This window comes from Oncorhynchus tshawytscha, linkage group LG09 (assembly GCF_018296145.1).
Source record: "Oncorhynchus tshawytscha isolate Ot180627B linkage group LG09, Otsh_v2.0, whole genome shotgun sequence".
NCBI lineage: Eukaryota > Metazoa > Chordata > Actinopteri > Salmoniformes > Salmonidae > Oncorhynchus > Oncorhynchus tshawytscha.
In genome coordinates, this window is record NC_056437.1 from 77,835,345 (window position 1) to 77,857,886 (window position 22,542).

The 22,542-nt window shown below is 43.6% G+C and overlaps 2 protein-coding genes across 5 annotated transcripts; both read right to left on the bottom strand.

Annotated features, from left to right (window-relative positions):
* Nucleotides 1-877: 877 nt before the first annotated feature.
* Nucleotides 878-12,944, bottom strand: LOC112258788 (histone acetyltransferase KAT7). Of its 4 annotated transcripts, none has more exons than XM_024433369.2 (14): nt 12,595-12,943; nt 8,779-8,926; nt 7,825-7,986; nt 6,665-6,904; nt 6,404-6,486; nt 6,163-6,249; nt 5,872-5,970; nt 5,500-5,589; nt 4,811-4,996; nt 4,580-4,669; nt 4,333-4,473; nt 4,152-4,245; nt 3,778-4,031; nt 878-3,199 (listed from the first exon to the last, which is right to left on the bottom strand). In XM_024433369.2, exons 1-14 carry the CDS (start codon nt 12,607-12,609, stop codon nt 3,101-3,103), a joined length of 1,788 nt encoding a protein of 595 aa, XP_024289137.1. In that variant the 5' UTR covers nt 12,610-12,943; the 3' UTR covers nt 878-3,100. The 4 variants fall into 4 exon arrangements, with proteins under 4 accessions (XP_024289137.1, XP_024289136.1, XP_024289138.1 ...); XM_024433368.2 differs by having other exon boundaries at nt 5,479-5,589; nt 12,595-12,942; XM_024433370.2 differs by lacking the exon at nt 7,825-7,986 and having other exon boundaries at nt 5,479-5,589; nt 12,595-12,944.
* A 5,674-nt stretch (nt 12,945-18,618) lies between these two features.
* LOC112259458 (glucose-6-phosphatase catalytic subunit 1-like) lies at nt 18,619-21,803 on the bottom strand. Its single transcript, XM_042327499.1, is given in 5 exon segments — nt 18,619-19,157; nt 19,918-20,033; nt 20,159-20,264; nt 21,111-21,220; nt 21,436-21,803. Coding segments are annotated over 5 exon segments (735 nt in total). The 5' UTR covers nt 21,654-21,803; the 3' UTR covers nt 18,619-18,972.
* Between the last annotated feature and the right edge of the window lie 739 nt (nt 21,804-22,542).

Here is a 22,542-nt window from a genome sequence, read left to right on the forward strand (position 1 = left end):
ATAATTTATAGAAATGATAGAAATTTGAATGAATTAAACACATTTAATTTCCAGATTTAGGAGTCCCTCAACCGATTCTAAGTAGGTGTTTCAAATTTGAAAGCATTTTAAATTAAATGATTAATTGGCCTGCTTTGGGCTATAGCCTATATTATGTACTTCTCAAATAAATATGTGTGTGTTTGTGTTTCATCAGGGAATAAAGCAGACATGTTTATTGGACTCATGGGTCGAAGGTCCTCAAGTCGAGGTAGAGTCAAGCACCTTACCAGATGATAAATATGTTAGCTATCATTCTTCAGAACAATTTCAATCTAATGTATTTATTCCATATTTGTTGTTTTCCAGAGTCACAGGAGGAATGGAACAAGCCCCAGTATTACTAGAGATGAAGATATGAACTTGATTGTTCAAAGTTACTGTAATAATCAATGTTGCTCAAATTATTAATCTAGGTCAAAGCAATCCAATACATGCAACAAAGCTTAATTGATGTAACATAAGTAAGGAATGTGTAATGAGGGTCAAAAATTATTTGACCCGTGTGTTTAAAAACTGTGTCAGGGATTTGCTGCAACTAATTGACATTGTATGCCGTATCATTCTGTACTCTCCTTTGTAATACAAGCTGCTTGTCATGTTCAATCAACTATTCTGTTGTTGTCGCATAATATTAGATGGCTTGTTATGCATACAAACAGGTATATTTGTCTAACTTAAGATAATTCACGTGTCATCACTGAGAGCATTACTGAACTTCAAGATTCATTCATAGTGGAAAAAACTATTTGCTTTTCTGTGCTTCATATGAAATGCTGATCATTTGTCAGTGAACCCCTACACATGCTGCCCCAGAAAGAACACCTTGCACACAGGATCAAGACATTTTGGAGTTCAGATTTATTGGAGAGGAAGCAAGTACAAAAGCAGGTGCACACAACTTATCTACATATTAATGCTGTACAGAGGTACTGCTGTGTAGCTACAGTGGTCTACTGCTCTTTTGATAGCTTATTGAAGAACAACTGCTTGTATGAAGGTGAACATTATGACCACGCACACTGGTTTCAGGTAAACCGAGCTGTTCTGGAGTTGCTTTCTATAGCTGCCATGACAGGCACAGGAGGAAGCATCAAGACAACACAGACCACAGCAACATGTTGGGAGGCAGAGGTAAAGGAGAATTGTTTTGGGGAAATTAACAGTTGGCCTGTTGTAGCAGTGTTCTCAGGTTACAATAAAATATACAGTGAAATGAGCTGCAAGTTGACCTGCAATAATACCTCTGTGTGATGTTAGGTCAAGTCAGCATCTATTCATGCCAAAGATGCTGATATTATACAGACTCTTTGAAGAACCATGAACTTTGCAACTAAATCAAAATCATACCACAAAATAGTGGACAGTGTACAATCTAGTTTTAGAGAGTCAAAATAAGGAAGTGAACAATCTGATGGGCAGGTATATTTCAAGGCCTTTCACTTAACATTCAAAAGCAGAAGGAATGAATGAAGCCACTCCAAGCCACTCTCCTGACTGGCCCAAAACTATTTTAACATGCAATTTAAATTGGAAATCCAAAACTTCAACACGAGTGCTTATATTCTGAAAATAATCATAAATGCCATATTATTGGAGAATTACTTTCTTAATTCAAACCTGGATCCAGTGAAATACACAGTCTATTTGGCAGCCTTGAAGAAATACCTCCTCTCAGATTGAGCTTGTTTTGTTACTCCCCCATGACATACAAATGCACAGATCAAATAGCTTCTTTTTTTAAATACACAAGAAAAACAAAAACAACCCAGAAACACAACTGAATAAAAACTCTACACAAGGATTAACACGATTTCAGAATGACAGGGAAGTTTGTGAATCCTTTACGGTGTTAATAAAGAGTTCACTTTTGACATATGGTCAGTAAAGGCCATTTCTTCTGCAACTATAAAGATGTGCACTTTATATATTTATTGCCCTATTGTGGCTATAAATTCTTGAGATGAGGGCCATACGTTGCTGTGGAAACGCAAAATCTTTATATACACACACACAGCAGATGGAGGTAATTTCTGGTTTCATCCAATGTATATGCACAATCAGTCTAGCAGTCAGTAATTCAAAATGTTGGTAAAAAAAATCCATTATTTTATCCTTATACACATAAAATGGGTTGACCACAATGCAAAACAAATAGTCTCTATTGTTGGGTACTACATGCATTGTTCCTCTGCAACATGTTTGAGAAAATCTCTTCTAATGACACGTTCAAATCTAGTTCTCAGTACGGCTAGGAAACCAGTCCTGCACATTTTAAAAACGTTCTTCAAATATACTTGGTCTTGCCAAACCTGTACCATAAAATCTTCTCTCTATCATTTAAATATATTGACAGCATGACTTGAACTTGACATCAAATTCGTACTTCGGCCTCAGACAAAGCCTGACTGAAAATTCCAGTTCTGTTCTTTTTTCTTCTCTCCCAAAATGTTTACTTGTGCACTCTCCCTCATGGATTTAAAAGGAATGGATTGGGGTAAGGAACTTCCTCCAGCCAACGTTTTCACCAGTCCGATGCTTTTAAATACTTGAAAGAGTGCACACTGTGGAGAGAAGGGGAAGAAAGGGAATTGGCAATCTTTCAGGAAGCCAAATTTAAAATAGCTTAAAAAAGGACATTAGCCAAAACAGCTTAAAACAGTGGTAAAACCAAACAGAAGTAAAAAATTAAAAAATTAAAAAAATTAAAATAAAAGCCAAAACCAAACAGAAACACTAAAGACAATCAAGACACATGGATACATTGTTGTGTTACCTCGACCCCTCCCCAGAAAGACAGCTATATTTCCATACATACTGACTGGCTCACTAGGTTAACACGGTTCTACTGAGAAGTCGTGTGAGGAAAGCTAGGGTCTGGTTTCAAGCAACCCACCATTAGTATTCTTCTTGATATTATGATCTACTACTTAAGCCTGGTTAGGACTCTCAATAATACTGATCAAAAAGTTGTTTGAAGTAAACTATTCTGATAGTGAGCTTTGAACCCATGTTATTGTGTTGGAGAGTTGGCGTGGTAAGGTGTAGGGAGAGGGGTGTCCTATGTTCCTTTAGGTGGGGTCCACTTTAAGGCGGTGGGTTCAATAGTCTTGCTGCTGCCACGCTTGGTCTCCTTGGCTTTCCAGTCGTCGATTAGGTCCTGGAGGAGATAGTTAGCATGTTAGCCTCAGAAGCCAAGGTTTGTCACGTTCTGTTCCAAATCCTGTGGAAGTTCTCCTCAAAATGAAATTTAAAAGAAAGGACAGACAACAGTGGTATAGATGGAAACTAGACATGTTGCCACTTTCAAACCCATTAAATATTTAGCATGTTTCAGATTTTTTTTTAAATTAATACACAACATAGACAAACTGTCTGACACGGTAGAAAGAGAAACAAAGCAAATTAAAAAAATAAAGCAAAAAAAAAGCCTCTCCTGAGGGGAAATGTCACTAATACTCAAAATCCAATACCAAAGTTCTCCAGACTTCCAATAGTAAAGTCAACGTGACGAGATTTGGAAGGATGGCTCTGTGAGGTTAGTAGCACGTTAGCACTGCTAGGCTCAATGATAAGTGGGTGTCCACAACAATATCGAGACTGAACTAACCCAAACCCCAACTAATTCCACAGTTAGTTGGAGAAATGTCCTGGCCGTCACACTAAATCAGAATTTGTTCTTGGCTGAATAAATAATATATAAAGAATAAATATATGAAGAAATGGTAGGTGACATACCTGTCTCTTCAAGACCAGGTGCTTCCCTTTCCAGTACTTGAGCATCTGGAGGGACTGCAGGGTGCTGACTATGTCCACTGGGTTGACGGCTGTCTCCTGGCTGATCTCCTTGATGGAGATCTCCTTCCCCTGGAACTGGTTGAGGTAGCGCAGCAGCACCTCCTTCCAGTAGGACCTGTAGCTGATTAGACCCAGGTCTGAGAGGGGCCGCTCTGGAGAGCCCACCTTCTCCTCCACTTTAGACAGTAAGTAACCTGGGAGAGGGCAGACCACACACAGGGTTACACAGAGACCAGGGTTAGAGAGAAACCAGGACCAGACACGGGTTACAGAGAGATCAGGTAGAGAGACCACAGGGTAGTGGCTGTACTCACTGAAGTCAATCAGCATCTTTCCGTAGCCCTGCCTCATGTACTGTGGCATGGTGAGGATACAGGAGACATTGTAGTTCAGGAACGAGTTCTTCTCCTAAAATGGGAGGGCATAGACGTTTTGAGTTTGAGAAAAGCAGTTCATAAATAAAACGTAGCATTATGACTACGACTGACTGGTTACCTTTGAGAAGTAGCCAACAAGATGACAGCCGGTGTTGTCAGCCTCTGTCATGACGTAGAAGAGGAAGGGCTCCACGTCGTAGTATAGGGTCTTGTGGTCCAGGAAGAGCTTAGCCAGAAGGCACAGGTTTTGGCAGTAGATCTGTGGACGATAGGGTCATTTAGCAGGGCTATGGTCAGAGCAGGGTAGTCATAACATTCACAAGGCAGGATAACATAACATTCCTGGGACCCCAGCAATCTCTCACCTTGTTCTTTTTACCATCCACCTCAAAGACAGAGATGTTTCCCTTTCGATAGATCTCATCCCCTGGTGGGTGTTTCCAGACACACTTGGCCTGTACAGGGGGACAGACAGCACCGATCATCATACAAAAACCTACTGAGAACTGAGATCCACTCTGAAACGTCTGAATCCATCCATAAAGAACAATCAGAAAACACCGGAGAAACTAATTGACATGCACCAACGTTCTCACCATGTGCCGGCGCAGGATGGTCAGACTCTTCATGTACTTGAGGCAGAACTCACACATGTAGAGGCGTCCCAGGCGGGCGTACTCCTCGGGGTAGGGCGAGTGGTACCAGGTGTCCAGCTCGTAGCGGCCAAACACAATGGTCTTGATCATGTTGCTGCCCTCCGCCACCTGGCCCTGCAGCTTCTCCTGCACCAGGCGGAGGACAGGGAAAGGGGACAGAAAAGAGAGGAGGAAGAGAGAGGTTTGACCAACACAGCGAGGGAGAGGGGCAGGCAAAATGCCACGGGAGGAGAACTCATTACTCTCCGTGGAAGCGACCACGGAGAATACGCTTTGATTTGGAAAAAAAGGTTATAAATATGTGTGGAAAGGATAAGAGAGAGCTTTGATTTGGAAGACTGAAAGGGGAGCCTCTTAAAGATATCGGCTAGAGTAAATCTAGCTCAAAGAGAGTGAAGAAGAACTTCTCCATAAACTACCCGGTCTTGTAACTGACAACACCAGACAGTGTGAGTAGCCAGATTACCCAGAATGCTCCCTGTCTGGCACTGCCCACCATAAACGGTGAGAGCTGGGCGTCGACTGGGCCCAGTCCAGACAGTCACTAGTACAGGCTCAGGAAAAGAAAGAGGAAAATGGGAGGAAGGGCGATGAGTTCTCTCTCTTACAAGATCCTCCGAAGCACGTGCCTGGGCTTTTCGAAAGAGCTCCAGGTCGTAATCACTTGTGATGTTCTCCAGGAGGGGCTCTCGGTTGTTGCCGTGGGACTGCCGGTGATCCTGGGACATCAGAGAGGGAGAAGAAGCCTTTAACCTCAGAACAATCAGCACATCTCTTCAACCGGACACATTATTTACCTTCAACATATCTGTTGTCCGAACAGTTGTCAAACTGCTTGCAAGACACTTTTTAATGTTGCAAGTATTATATTTGTTTACCTTTCGTATGGGATAAGAGTGTATTACAACGTGTAGGCTACAGCTTTTTCTTCTGGCACTAATGGAAAAGGGTCGTTTTTTCTTTCCTAGAGTTTGGATTAGAGGTCAGATCATCACACTCACCATGTACTGGTCTTTCTGCTCTTTTAGCAGACCCGAGTTCCTCTTCTTCCTCATTTCCGTCACCTTCTCCTTGTACCTCATCTGTCTCTCCGTTGGGGCCTAATCCATTATGCAATGTTATGAAACTGCCATGATACTGCCTTTAAATCCAAATCCTTAACTAATTTGCGCCCTATTGCCTTTCTTGAAACATTTACTGCAAGGAAGGACAAATCCAAATCAAAAACAGTAGCGTAGTGATAAAATGAGATGGTCGACCAAATGAAAGGCCCAGGATCAGGATCATAGTACCTGGTGACGGGTATCGTGTCTGTTCTCATCCTGCCGGTGGGACAACGTCCTCTCCTCCACCTGTTTGTCACGAGAGGAGGCCCTCGTCTGTGAAGAGAAATCCCGTTTGGTAAGCTATCCCTACTAAAGTTATGCCTACAGTATATTGTTTTATTAAGTAGTAGGCAGACAGATTTCAGACACGGCCCAAGAATCCCACACCTCAACACTAAGGCCAACTTCCAAGGTCTTGTAGATTTACCTTGCATTCATCTACAGAGAGGTTGTGGAAGAGAGGGCAGCCAGATATTGAGAAGTGCCTCTCATGTTTCCCTGTCAAATGGCCTGAAAAAAAATAAAACAGAGAACGTCAAGTGAAACAAATGCAGAACATAACAATTAACCGTGTGTGTTTTGAAGGTGTTGCATTCTGAGGTCCAAATTGCACAAAAAGTCAACTATGTAAATAAATGTCCTGCCCTCATTGACGTTGGAGCTGACAGTTAAGAATGAGATCATTTACCCAGGGAGTTGCAGCCTGGTGTGGGGCACTTCATGTTGAAGTTGTAGCTCTCGTGGAAGCGACGGCGCTTGGGCCTGTGGGAGAGGTCGCTGCCAGAGTCTTTGAGTGACAGCTCCTTGGCCAGGGACTCGTCAGGAGAGGCGTTAGGGCTGGACACGTCAATGTCCGACTCCGATGAGAGGGCGTTCCCTGTTGGGGTGCGGGGCGGAGACTCGTCCTGGTCTGCTGCTCGCTTCAGGTCTGGAAAAGCCAACGAGGAGAAGAACACATGTAAAGGAATTGTTATACTCACAATTTTTTATTTTACCTTTATTTAACTATGCAAGTCAGTTAAGAACAAATTCTTATTTACAATAACGGCCTACCCCAATCACGGCCGGTTGTGATACAGCCTGGAATCGAATCAGGGTCTGTAATGACGCCTCTAGCACTGAGACGCAGTGCCTTAGACCGCTGAGCCACTCGGGAGCCCACACGATGGGGCTTAGTTCATATTTCAAGTGCCTGGCATGAATCTAGAATTATAAATGAGGACATTCTAACTATCTCACCACTCTCTCACAGTACCATGTTTAGGACACAAGATTCCATTTTGTTGTGATGCTGTTATACACACACTATGCTATATATTCTTTTGTCAATTTTGATGATGCATTTGTTTTTCACAAAATTCTTGCACGCCCCCTTCAGGTTTTCCCAAGGCATGTTTTTCCAAAGGCAAAAAGTGAGGGGTATGAAATAGAACAAGAGGGGATGATGACTCATCGTGACACCAATCACCCAATACATGATCACATACAATGACACCACCACACCAGGAACGGAAACCCAAAGGAATGAATAGGGATGGTAGCTACAAGCATAGGCTGCAATTTTCAGCAGAACTGTCTTGAGTAACGAGCAGAAACATAACAAATGAGTGGAATAACATGTGGAGGACAACACAAGCTCAAATCATCCATGTTTGAGGACACAAGTCCAAAACAAACTTAAAGAGTAGAAATGCGCTGGTTGAGCATCACTGCCTCTTCGAAAACTTAAAATGATACAATGAAAATATATCATAAATAACGCAGTGGGTGGCCAGCTCTCAGGTGTGGACAATTGAGCAGGGGGTGGGAACTGTGAGAGAAAGTGACCATGCTGCCTCGTCCTCCTACCCTCCACATGCTGCTCCGTGTCCGACCCCGAAGAGCGACTCTGGCGCAGAGGGTATTTCTTGGGGGTGACCGGCGGCCCTTGCTGCAGACTACGGCTACGGGTCACACGCCGGGCAGAGAAGGTCACCACCTCTGTTGGGCTGATCTGGACAGGGCTGGAATCTAAAAATACATTTTTTTAAACAGGCGTCTTCAGGGGTCTCTGGCCCTCAGAAGTAATGTAGCAGGCTAGGAGCTACAAGTCTTCTGTCTCGTCAATGGAGAAATCCCTTTTTAACAAACGGTTTCATTTCCACAACATACCTGACCATAAAGGATTCATATACAGGCAACAAAAAACAAAAACATAGGCCCAAACAGTAAGCGACTTGTTGTATATAACAACTTAATAACAATATCAGTTCAGTTGTCACATTGAGGACCAAGGGACGTGCCAAGCTTTTCAAAAACCACATTGAAAAAAAAAAAAAAACTGGAGGCATTCTATAACAAAAGGGAGTGGGAACTATATCATCCTCTACTCAAACCATGACCGCCAGACCGAATAGGGATCAGGGGGGGATGACTGCTGTCTAAACCTATTCACAGTTTATGAGCTTGAATGCTGATATACAATGGCTATTGTACAGCAAGAGATAACAACTCATGAGCACATCTATGGGTATATCTACAGACAGACAAAAGAGAACCCCAGCATTACAGTCAGTATCCTCATTTTGAATCTTCTGACTTAGACTATTGTCATAACATTTGGTTCAATGACCGAGACTGAAAACTCATAGAGATGGAATCCAAGGGATTCATATAGGATTCATAGTTATTCAGCAGATTCTTGATGCAGAAAAATAACCATATAAATATCTTGGCCATCTCATGACAGTTCCATATCAAAACTGCATTGTTGTATTCAGCGCATGTGACAAAGAAAATTTGATTTGAAAACAGCATATTTACCTTGAGAACTTTGGCTGAGTCGCAGCGATGCCCGGGTGAGGCGCGTGTTCCTCCGTGTTCTCCCATAGGTCTCGATTCTGTCTGTGTGCTCATGGTCAGCAGAGAAGTCTGAATCCTCAGTGCCCTCGGAGCTGCTCCCAGCGTTCCTCTTTCATAGAACAAAAGGAAAGATCATCGTCAGTTATGCACATCAATCAGTAACATAAATATCATGATTATTTGGTTTGGTTTCTGTTAGCTTGTATAAACAAAACAGCTATCGTTGAATCCATTTATGATTATCATGAAGCATCACTTGTGTGCCCCAATCTTCCTATCTTCCAACATGCGGGTGGAAACAGCGCAATAGCCGCTCTAACTGCGACGTGAATAGGCTATATTCAGTAGCCTACATTGCATTCGGAAAGTATTCAGACCCCTTGACTTTATCCACATTTTGTTACGTTACAGCCATATTCTAAAATAGATTAAATGTTTTTTTCCTCCTCAATCTACACACAATACCCCATAATGGCAAAGCAAAACGTTTTTGTTTTTTTTCAGCAAATTTATCAAATATATCACATTTACATACATACTCAGACTGTTTACTCAGTACTTTGTTGAAGCACCTTTGGCAGTGATTACCCATTCTTCTCTGCAGACCCTCTAAAGCTCTGTCAGGTTGGATGGGGAGCATCACTGCACAGCTATTTTCAGGTCTGTCCAGAGATGTTGGATTGGGTTCAAGTCCGGGCCACTCAAGGACATTCAGAGACTTTTCCTCATGCGTCGTCTTGGCTGTGTGCTTAGGGTCGTTGTCCTGTTGGTAGGTGAACCTTCACGCCAGTCTGAGGTCCTGAGGGCTCTGGAGCAGGTTTTCATCAAGGATCTCTCTGTACTTTGCTCCGTTCATCTTTTCCTCGATCCTGACTAGTCTGCCAGTCCCGGACGCTGAAAAACAACCCCACAGCATGATGCTGCCTCCACCATGCTTCACCTTAAGGATGATGCCAAGTTTACTCCAGACTTGGTTTCATCAGACCATAGAATCTTGTTTCTCATGGTCAGAGTCCTTTAGGTGCTTTTTGGAAAACTCCAAGAGGGCATGTGCCTTTCACTAAGGAGTGGCTTCCGTCTGGCCACTCCCCCAGCTTGGGGGAGTGCTGCAGAGATGGTTGTCCTTCTGGAAGGTTCTCCCATCTCCACAGAGGAACTCTGGAGCTCTGTCAGAGTGACCATTGGGTTCTTGGTCACCTCCCTGACCAAGGCTCCGATTGCTCAGTTTGGCCGGGCGACCAACTCTACGAAGAGTCTTGGTGGTTCTGAACTTCCATTTAAAAAAAGACTGAGGCCACTGTGTTCTTGGGGACCTTCAATGCTGCAGAAATGTTTTGGTACCCTTCCCCAGATCTGTGCTTCGACACAATCCTGTCTTGGAGCTCCTCAGACAATTCATTCAACCTCATGGCTTGGTTTTCCTCTGACATGCACTGTTAACTGTGGTACCAGTCAAGTCCAATCAAGTTGTCGAAACATCTTAAGGATGATCAATGGAAACAGGATGCACCTGAGCTCAATTTCGAGTCTCATAGCAAAGGGTCTGAATACTTACGTAAATAAGGTGTTTTAAAAAAATACATTTTCAAGAATTTCTAAAAAACTGTTTTTGCATTGCCATTATGGGGTATTGTGTGTAGATATGAGATGTTTAAAAACATTTTTTTAATACATTTTAGAATAAGGCTGTAACGTAACAGAATGTGGAAAAGGGGAAGGGGTCTGAATACTTTCCGAATACACTGTATATCCCCAATATAGCTCCGGTCTCCCCTAATCTGCATTGGATGCACTCATAAATTCTCTGCTACTCACAGAATGTTTCAGAGATCTCAAGTTATGATGCTGCGTGCATTTCATCAAATGCTCGCAGTCAAACAACAAATAATGCGACACAGGTTATTTTCCTTTTTCCTTCCTTTTTTTTTTTGCACCACGGTATGAATTGAATCGGACAGAGTACACCCTTTTGAAAAAATCATGGTGCGTTGTTCAGTGTGCTCCCAAGTGCAGATAGTAATCACACCAGTCCAAACGAGCCGAACTAAGGGGTAAACGCACCTGAGGTCGGGGAGAAAATGCACCAAACCAATTGTGTAAAAGCCCCCTACAACTGCAAAAACATGTGGCAAAGAAAGGTATATTATGTCCTGAATAGAAAGTGTTATGTTTGGGGCAAATCCCAACACATCACTGAGTACCACTCTTCATATTTTCAAACATGGTGGTGGCTGCCTCATGTTATGGGTATGCTTGTCATCAGCAAGGACACGCAAGTTTTTTAGGATAAAAGAAATGGAATAGAGCTGAGCACAGGCAAAATCCTAGAGGAAAACCTAAACACTGGGTAACAAATTCACCTTTCAGCAGGACAATAACATAAAACACAAGGACAAACATACACAAGAGTTGCTTATCAAGATGGCATTGAATGTTCCTGAGTGGCCTAGCTACAGTTTTGACTTGAAATTGGCTTGAAAATGGCTGTCTAGCAGTGATCGACAAACAACTTGACAGAGCTTGAAGAATTTAAAAAAGAATAATGTGCAAATATTGTACAATCCAGGTGTGCAAAGTTCTTCGAGACTTACCCAGAAAGACACAGCTGTAATTTAAAAATGTGATTCTAACATGTATTGACACAGGTGTGAATACTTCAGATTTCATTTTTAATAAATTTGCTAAACTACATGTTTTCATTATGGGGTATTGTGTGTAGACGGGTGAGAAAAAACATTAATCAATTTTGAATTCAGGCTGTCACACAACAACATGTGGAATAAGTCAAGGGGTATGAATACTTTCTGAAGGCACTGTATGTTTTGAAGCAAACTGGACTGGAGTACTAGCTAGTAAAAAAAATCATAATCCAACAGCACAAGCACATAAAATACAAGAATCACCCGAAAATATTGTTTACAGGGGTCAATGGTTTACACCTTTATTAATATGGAGGAGGAGCATGTGTAAAAGCAACACTTCCGTAGTACTTTTCCCACAATGCACCATGTCAAAACATTTACAAACGGCCAGAATTGAAATCCGCTCGGAAAATGTTCCAAAACAAACATGAACATGAAACGGACCATACATATGTATATCAATAACATTACCATACTGTTACGTTAACAACTAGCGTTGCGAAAATAATTTCGAGATGAAAATGTCTCAACAATCTTGAGGGCACTATGTGTCTTTAAACCAATTGCAAGTGAGGAAAGGCGGGACATGAGAATATTAAACCAATTGACACTGTTATTCCTGAATCAATCCAATGAAATCGTTGTTTTGAGGAAGACAAGTATTTGCCTCACCACCAGCAGGATTCAACTAGCTACAGCCAGAGAGGTTTGAAGCTATATAACACCTTTTCCGTACACCCTGCGGGCCTGTTCCACCAAGCTTTTGGTTCCATCACTGCTAGTTCATCTGTAAGCTAGATAACTACGTTAGCTAGCTAAAACGACTGTGAAGAAATGTTCAATTGCGCCCCATCACTATAGCCATGAATGAACACTCACAGATAGCTAGCAAGCATTAGCTAGACCAGTATCGCATCAGCTTACCATGGCATTTGTGCTATTCTAAATGTTACACAACTTATTGTGCTATGCTTGAACGCAAACTAGGGTTCAATTAGCTCCTATTCGTCACGTTATAGTGACATGATAGCTAATTAGCTAAACAAATTAACATTACATATAACGTTAGCTAGCATGAGTCAGTCACCTGTATTTTACCACCAACGTTAAGTATCTAAATCAACCAAGTTCTTACCTTTCTCCGAGGCATATTTCACTTTAACGGCGTCTGTTTTAAGACGTTAGCTATCCCTTAGCAGTAAAAATGAATACAGCGTTTTAAAATTAAAATGCTCACTAAATAAACTGGTTGACTGGACATACCGCTCAACGTTTGTCTCACACTTCCGTGGTATGTTCAAGCAAGTCGACACGTTTCGGAATGTTTTGAAACGGTTCAATTGTTATTCAATTGGCCACTAGATGGCAGTGTTGTAACTTGTACACGATGGTCCCTTGCGTAAAGGCTCCTTGCTATTCGGAATCCCTACCCCCCACACTGGTAGGGATTCCCTACCCCCCACATTGAAGTTGAAATGTAAGATTAGGGTTTAGAGGTAGGGACATCCCAAGGGCCCCAGAGAGTGTAAATCAAAGTTTATTTGTCACGTGTGCCAAATACAACAGGTGTAGACCTTACAGTGAAATGCTTACTTACAGGCTCTAACCCATAGTGAATAATAGGTAGGAAAATAAATAAAACAACAGTAAAAAGACAGGCTATATACAGTAGCGAGGCTATAAAAGTAGCGAGGCTACATACAGACACTGGTTAGTCAGGCTGATTGAGGTAGTATGTACATGTAGATATGGTTAAAGTGACTATGCATATATGATGAACAGAGAGTAGCAGTAGCAAAAAAGAGGGGTTGGCGGTGGTGGGTGGGACACAATGTAGATAGCCCGGTTAGCCAATGTGCGGGAGCACTGGTTGGTCAGCTAAATTGAGGTAGTATGTACATGAATATATCGTTTAAGTGACTATGCATATATGATAAACAGAGAGTAGCAGCGTAAAAAGATGGGTGCGGGGGGCAAACAATGCAAATAGTCCGGGTCGCCATTTGATTACCTGTTCGGGGGTTTTATGGCTTGGGGGTAAAAACTGTTGAGAAGTCTTTTTGTCCTAGACTTGGCACTCCTGTACTGCTTGCAATGTGGTAGTAGAGAGAACATGACTTGGGTGGCAGGGGTCTTTGACAATTTTTAGGGCCTTCCTCTGACACCGCCTGGTGTAGAGGTCCTGGATGGCAAGCAGTTTAGCACAAGGAATGTACTGGGCCGTACGCACTACCTTCTGTATTGCCTTGCGGTCAGAGGCCGAGCAATTGCCGTACCAGGCAGTGATGCAAATCCTTTTAGTTTCCTGAGGGGGAATAGGCTTTGTCGTTTCCTCTTCATGACTGTCTTGGTGTGTTTGGACCATTCTAGTTGGTTGTTGATGTGGACACCAAGGAACTTGAAGCTCTCAACCAGCTCCACTACAGCCCTGTCAATGAGAATGGGGGAGTGCTTCGTCCTCCTTTTCCTGTAGTCCACAATCATCTCCTTAGTCTTGATCACGTTGAGGGATAGGTTGTTATTCTGGCACCACCCGGCCAGGTCTCTGACCTCCTCCTATAGGCTGTCTCGTCGTTGTCGGTGATCAGGCCTACCACTGTTGTGTCGTCTGCAAACTTAATGATGGTGTTGGAGTCATGCCTGGCCATGCAGTCGTGGGTGAACAGGGAGCTCCAGTGTTGAGGATCAGCATGGCAGATGTGTTGCTACCTACCCTCACCACCTGGCGGCGGCCCGTCAGGAAGTCCAGGATCTAGTTGCAGAGGGAGGTGTTCAGTCCCAGGATCCTGTACAGGGAAATACATTGATACACTGACTCATATAGTTTACATAAAAATAGACTGTGTATTTTTTTCCTGAGGTAAGATACAGTACACAAGATGCATAGCAAGTCGTTTGATGAGAATGTAAATAGACCGTTCATTCATCGTAGAGCGCTCATTGAGTGTACAGTGCCTTGCGAAAGTATTCGGCCCCCTTGAACTTTGCCACCTTTTGCCACATTTCAGGCTTCAAACATAAAGATATAAAACTGTATTTTTTTGTGAAGAATCAACAACAAGTGGGACACAATCATGAAGTGGAACAACATTTATTGGATATTTCAAACTTTTTTAACAAATCAAAAACTGAAAAATTGGGCGTGCAAAATTATTCAGCCCCCTTAAGTTAATACTTTGTAGCGCCACCTTTTGCTGCGATTACAGCTGTAAGTCGCTTGGGGTATGTCTCTATCAGTTTTGCACATCGAGAGACTGACATTTTTTCCCATTCCTCCTTGCAAAACAGCTCGAGCTCAGTGAGGTTGGATGGAGAGCATTTGTGAACAGCAGTTTTCAGTTCTTTCCACAGATTCTCGATTGGATTCAGGTCTGGACTTTGACTTGGCCATTCTAACACCTGGATATGTTTATTTTTGAACCATTCCATTGTAGATTTTGCTTTATGTTTTGGATCATTGTCTTGTTGGAAGACAAATCTCCGTCCCAGTCTCAGGTCTTTTGCAGACTCCATCAGGTTTTCTTCCAGAATGGTCCTGTATTTGGCTCCATCCATCTTCCCATCAATTTTAACCATCTTCCCTGTCCCTGCTGAAGAAAAGCAGGCCCAAACCATGATGCTGCCACCACCATGTTTGACAGTGGGGATGGTGTGTTCAGGGTGATGAGCTGTGTTGCTTTTACGCCAAACATAACGTTTTGCATTGTTGCCAAAAAGTTCAATTTTGGTTTCATCTTACCAGAGCACCTTCTTCCACATGTTTGGTGTGTCTCCCAGGTGGCTTGTGGCAAACTTTAAACGACACTTTTTATGGATATCTTTAAGAAATGGCTTTCTTCTTGCCACTCTTCCATAAAGGCCAGATTTGTGCAATATACAACTGATTGTTGTCCTATGGACAGAGTCTCCCACCTCAGCTGTAGATCTCTGCAGTTCATCCAGAGTGATCATGGGCCTCTTGGCTGCATCTCTGATCAGTCTTCTCCTTGTATGAGCTGAAAGTTTAGAGGGACGGCCAGGTCTTGGTAGATTTGCAGTGGTCTGATACTCCTTCCATTTCAATATTATCGCTTGCACAGTGCTCCTTGGGATGTTTAAAGCTTGGGAAATCTTTTTGTATCCAAATCCGGCTTTAAACTTCTTCACAACAGTATCTCGGACCTGCCTGGTGTGTTCCTTGTTCTTCATGATGCTCTCTGCGCTTTTAACGGACCTCTGAGACTATCACAGTGCAGGTGCATTTATACGGAGACTTGATTACACACAGGTGGATTGTATTTATCATCATTAGTAAATTAGGTCAACATTGGATCATTCAGAGATCCTCACTGAACTTCTGGAGAGAGTTTGCTGCACTGAAAGTAAAGGGGCTGAATAATTTTGCACGCCCAATTTTTCCGTTTTTGATTTGTTAAAAAAGTTTGAAATATCCAATAAATGTCGTTCCACTTCATGATTGTGTCCCACTTGTTGTTGATTCTTCACAATAAAATACAGTTTTATATCTTTATGTTTGAAGCCTGAAATGTGGCAAAAGTTCTCAAAGTTCAAGGGGGCCGAATACTTTCGCAAGGCACTGTATATCAAGGGGACCTCCCCTCCCCCACACATTCTGTCTTTACTACTAAGTCTCACTCCCACCGAGTTCTATACAGTTCTATACTGAACAAAAATATAAATGCAACATGCAACAATTTCAAAGATTTTACTGTTACAGTTCATGTAAGGAAATCAGTCAATTTAAATTCATTAGGCCCTAATCTATGGCTTTCACATGACTGGGAATACAGATATGCATCTGTTGGTCACAGATACCTTTTTTTTAAAAGTAGGGACATGTATCAGAAAGCCAGTCAGTATCTGGTGTGACTACCATTTGCCTCATGCAGTGCTACACATTTCCTTCGCATAGAGTTGATCAGGCTATTGATTGTGGCCTCTTCTTCAATGGCTGTGCGAAGTTCCTGGATGTTGGCGGGAACTGGAACAGACTGTCTTACACGTCGATCCAGAGCATCCCAAACATGCTCAATGGGTGTCATGCCTGGTGAGTATGCGGGCCATGGAAGAACTGGGAAATGATCAGCTTCTAGGAATTGTGTACAGATCCTTGCGACATGGGGCAGTGCATTATCACGCTGAAACATGAGGTGATGGCGGCGGATGAATGGCACGACAATGTGCCTCAGGATCCCGTCACGGGATGTGCATTCAAATTGCCATTGATAAAATGCAATTGTTTTCCTTGTCCGTAGCTTACAACTGCCCAAACCATAACTCCACCACCACCATGGGGCACTCTGTTCACAAAATTGACATCAGCAAACCACTCGCCCACACGATGCCATCTGCCCGGTACAGTTGAAACTGGGATTAATGCGTGAAGAGCACACCTCTCCAGCTTGCTAGTGGCCATCAAAGGTGAGCATTTGCCCACTGAAGTCGGTTACGCGGCAGACAGCAGTACATGAGGTCTGCTGTTGTGAGGCCGGTTCGACACACTGCCAAATTCTCTAAAACAAGGTTGGAGGCAGCTTATGATAGAGAAATTAACATTCAATTCTCTGGCAACAGCTCTGGTGGACATTCCTGCAGTCATTCAATTGCACGCTCCCTCAAAACTTGAGACAACTGTGGTATTGTGTTGTGTGACACCTGTGTAATGATCATGCTGTTTAATCAGCTTCTTGATATGCCACACTTGTCAGGTGGATGGATTATCTTGGCAAAGGAGAAATGCTCAATAACAGGGATGTAAACCAATTTGTATGTCAAATTTTAGCGAAATCTGCTTTTTGTCTGTATGGAACATTTCTGGGATCTTTTGTTTCAGCTCATGAAACATGGGACCAACACTTTACATGTTGCGTTTCTGTTCAGTATATATGTAATTATATGCTCACCCACCTCTCTCTATAACAATATTTCATGAAGACAAGAAACCGATTGGGACTGCTTCTTGATTTTACAATCTAAAGTCTGAATCCTCCACAGGCTTTTCTGGCTGAGAGCGATAACAAATACATGAACTGTGGTCTATCTACAGTAAGTGATGATTAATTATGCTATTTGATAAAATGTGCCATTGGGTATTATAAATCACAGGGCATTTACAGGAAAAGGGGTTGTTTCATAGAACATGATTCATCTGGATTGTACACAATAAAAAAAAATATATATTTCATTTTAAAATAATTGTCTCATATTATCTAAAAAGAGAACCAAGTAGTGAGCTAATAACGGCTTTATATTGCTGTCTAATTTCTCAGGGCAAGCCCTGTCCATGACCACTGCACTGTGTAAGGTTACCAGCACTTCTCCATTGAAAAACGACAGCTGATCCCTCTATGGACATTTTATCTCTCCCCCCCCCAACGGACAATTACCCTGCCCACACCCAATGAACATTTATATTGATCATTGTCACGTTGTAGACATGTATACTGAATAATAATAATAATAATTTTTATTTTTGTATTGTTTCATTCATACCTGCACTGCTGGAGCTCGGAGCTTAAGAATTTCACTGTACACTGCAACTACATCTGTGCATGTGACAAAAGAGGGGGGGGAAAGTCATATTAAACATCCACCTCATGGAGCAACAAGGGTCTACTGACCGACCTTCAAGTCCTTTCAACTGGGGTGAACATTCCTGCCTCTCCTATGACAGTCCGCCTCTGTCTGTCCCTTCAGGGCATTTCTCACAGAATTACAATAAGTTTGAATTAGTTCAAAACTGGTGTTTCTTTCCGTTCTGTCCCGCTGCCTCGGCCACGCAGTAGGGCACTATGCCCACAGTGGCACTCTTACAGAAGGACAGCAGGTAGAACAGGGCCCTGGTGTTTCTTTCCGTTCCGTCCCGCTGCCTCGGCCACGCAGTAGGGCACTATGCCCACAGTGGCACTCTTACAGAAGGACAGCAGGTAGAACAGAGCCCTGGTGTTTCTTTCCGTTCCGTCCCGCTGCCCCGGCCACGCAGTAGAGCACTATGCCCACAGTGGCACTCTTACAGAAGGACAGCAGGTGGAACAGAGCCCTGGTGTTTCTTTCCGTTCCGTCCCGCTGCCTCGGCCACGCAGTAGGGCACTATGCCCACAGTGGCACTCTTACAGAAGGACAGCAGGTAGAACAGATCCCTGGTGTTTCTTTCCAGGGCACTATGCCCACAGTGGCACTCTTACAGAAGGACAGCAGGTAGAACAGAGCCCTGGTGTTTCTTTCCGTTCCGTCCCGCTGCCTCGGCCACGCAGTAGGGCACTATGCCCACAGTGGCACTCTTACAGAAGGACAGCAGGTAGAACAGAGCCCTGGTGTGGGCTGGTGGCCTGAATGAGTCCAGTAGGTGGAGCAGCAGCAGTGTGGCGCCCACGCATGCCAGCCTATATGTGGCACCACCGCCTACTCTCCGGGCCTCGCCGTAGAGGGGCGAGTGCAAGCCCAAGCCCAGGCCTAACAGAGTGCCGGTGTTGCGCAGGAGGCTGGCGAAGGGTGTAGTGTCTATGTGGACCCATTAGGGCTGCAGGCACCAGCGCTGGGCCTTGTCCAGGGTCCAGAGCAGGTCCACCCCCAGGCCCCTGAGGACCAGGTAAAGGCCCACAGCGAAGGAGAGCAGGGAGAGGGTGGTGTAGACGTAGCGCCTCAGGCTAGCCCTGTAGATCCAGTGGACCCGGTCAAAGGTCTCCGCCACTAGGATGCCTAGGAAAACAGACAGGCTTGTCAAAGAGAAGTTCTTTCCCAGCTTTCACTTGCATGTTCTCAAATGGGAAAACACCTAACAAAGGCGCCAGGCACCTACTACCATACCTTGTTCAAAGACACCTAAATATTTTGTCTTGCCCATTTACCCTCTGAATGGCACACACACAATCCATGTCTCATTTGTATCAAGGCTTAAAAATCCTTCTTTAACCTGTCTCCTCCTCTTCATCTACACTGATTGAAGTGCATTTAACAAGTGACATCAGTAAGGGATCATAGCTTTCACCTGGATTCACCTGGTCAGTCTAAGTCATGTAAAGAGCAGGTGTTCCTAATGTTTTGTACACTCAGTGTATATCTGAAAGGTTTGTATTTGTAGATACTCTTCCTGGGGTCCAGTAAAATGAAGGCAGTTGTACAATTTTAAAAACATCACAATACATTTCACAACAGATTTCACAATGCATTGAGTGTGTGCCCTCAGTGTGCTCCCAGGCCACTACTCTACTAGCACATATCTACAACACAAAATCTATGTCTGTGTGTGTGTGTGTATAGTGCGTATGTTATTATGTGTGTATGCATAAACAACATCTATGGCATAAACTACATTTATGGCAGAAGTTACACCAAGCCAATCAGTGTTCAAAGCAGGGCTATTACCATATTGCTTATCCAGAACTGAAAGAAAGGTAGACAGGGTAGGGTGTAGGGTTTGATTTAGAATTCAGTATAAGAGTTGGGGCTCTCCACTGACCTGTGACGACCCCAGCGACAACCTGGTGAGGGAAGTGGGCAGTGATGAAAACCCTGGAGAGACAGACACACACTTGCACACACCAGAAGACAGCCCACAGGGTCCCGTGGACACACCTGACACACACACACACGCAGGGAAGGACACACAGTCAACTACTTTGCAGAGTTGGATCATTCAATCTAGATAATTGTGTCTAGCAGATAAACTCTGATAAACAACATAGAATTGGTCCTCTTACCAGTTCTTGATGTGACCCCCGTGTTCCTTGAGGAGGATGGCGAGGAGTGATGAGATCATAGCGTAGTAAACCCCTGCAGCACTCATGGCATGACCCGACGGACTTCCTGTGAGAGGAGAACTGCTGTCAAGTACAGTTTTGCTTGGGAAAAAAATGCCAACTAAATGGAATCGAACTGAATTGAACTGTACTCTATACTCTTCTGTAAACTGGTCATCTCTGTATATCCGTCACAAAACCCACTGGTTTATGCTTATTTATTAAACCCTCTTAGGCCTCAGTCCTCCCTATCTGAGATATCTACTGCAGCCCTCATCCTCCACATACAACACCCAGTCTGCCAGTCACATTCTGTTAAAGTATCCCTAAAGCACACATATCCTTGGGTCGCTTGTCTTTTCAGTTCGCTGCAGCTAGCGACTGGAACGAGCTGCAACAAACACTAAAACTGGACAGTTTTATCTCAATCTCTTAATTCAAAGACTCAATCATGGACACTCTTACTGACAGTTGTGGCTGCTTTGTGTGATGTATTGTTGTCTCTACCTTCTTGCCCTTTGTGCTGTTGTCTGTGCCCAATAATGTTTGTACCCAGTTTTGTGCTGCTACCATGTTGTGTTGCTACCATGTGTTGCTTTCATGCTATGTTGTTGTCTTAGTTCTCTCTGTATGTAGTGTTGTGTTTTCTCTCTTGTCATGATGTGTGTTTTGTCCTATATTTGTATTTAATTTATGTTTATTTCTAATCCCCGTCCCCACAGGTGGTCTTTTGCCTTTTGGTAGGCCATCATTGTAAATAAGAATTTGTTCTTAACTGACTTGCCTAGTTAAATGAAGGTTAAATAAAAAATATAAAAAATTATGGAATTTAATTCATTTGAGTTGAAAATACTGCATGGATTCTCCAGAAAGGAAAGTGGTTCTGCCACCAGCAACAGACAAACAGACTCACCTGGACTAGTCTCACAGGTCATAGGGAACTGCCCAATTTGTGGCGCTGATGAGTTGCCATAGTAAGGAGTCTCTTGAACCCACCAATAGGGACGCTCGCCAAACAGGATTCTGTGTAGACATGAGAGAGTAATATATCATGTATCACATATTGAATCCTTCTCTGTCTGGCAACATACGCACTGGAGGGATCATCTGTTAGATCGTTCTCATAGCATAGTTAAAACATTTGGAACCTGCAGTATTTTCATCCTGGAAATATATATTATATTGTTATTCTTTATCTTAGCATCTGAGCACTGTGATTAGTATTGGTAGTCACCTACCATTTGAAGATAAGGTTGAGCCAGTCTCCCACCACAGCCACCCAGACCAGCTTGACCCCCACTGATTCCCGCAGGTGGAAACACACAGGGAAGAAAACAAAGAGGGTGTTCCGCAGGTCAGCTACCATGGAAACAAATAGGAACCAGCTCTGAGTGTCCCTGTAGTGAGTCTGGAGGTATCGTGTGGCGCTAACTCCATAGGCGTGGACGGTGTCCATGGCTGCTCTCTAGTTCACTGTACCTGACAGTCACACTAACGTTAAGAACAGTCTTCGATAACTAGTCTATAGCTGCTGCTGTGTCTGATATCCTACGTCAGAAGAGCAGAGGTGTCTGCTGAGATGCCCGCTGGCAGTACCATAGTTCTGTGTGTATAAAGTCAAGAGGTCTCTGTGCAGCCCTTGTAGTGTGTGCTGCTTGTCTGTCCAGTGCACCCCTGTCACCGCTGCTATCCCTTTTATACCCTGTGTGAACACCTGGTCACTCCACCACGCCTGATCTTTGAACTGGAGAGAGTGGGGAGGGAAAAGAACTGGACAAACATTACATCATGACCGACTGCACTGCAGCCAGCTGGTCAGTGCATCACCATGGGGACTACCGGTGGTGTGGTATTGCTGGAAGACCCCCCCACACACACACACATGCACGCACGTACACACACACCAGTGGCGGCTGGTGGGAGGAGCTATAGGAGGATGGGCTCATTGTAATGGCTGGAACGGAATCAATGGAACGGTATCAAACGCATCAAACATATGGAAACCACATGCTTGACGCCGTTCCATTAATTCCATTCCAGCCATTACAATGAGCCCGTCCTGCTATTGCTCCTCCCACCAGCCTCCACTGAGAGACATATGCATGCACACATACTCATCACCACCGTCACATGTCATGCATCCAGTTATCGCTCCCTGCCCTGTTGAGAGCTCAGAGTGAGTAGATGCCAGATGAAGTAAATGTGAAGTGTTGTTTTTCCCCCGCCGCCTGATTGCCCTCTTATGGGGCTAGTGGAGTTGAACAATAACAAGCGTATGGGTTCAATATGAATCGCTGACAGATTTCTCCTTTCAAGAGGTCAATATCCCTCAATGTCTCATTGGT

Coding starts and splice junctions, on each gene's coding strand:
- LOC112258788 (XM_024433368.2), bottom strand. Junction 6,905..7,824: donor CACGGAGCAGCATGTGGAGG/GTAGGAGGACGA, acceptor TGGCTTTTCCAG/ACCTGAAGCGAGCAGCAGAC. Junction 4,032..4,151: donor AAAGATGCTGATTGACTTCA/GTGAGTACAGCC, acceptor GCCCTCTCCCAG/GTTACTTACTGTCTAAAGTG.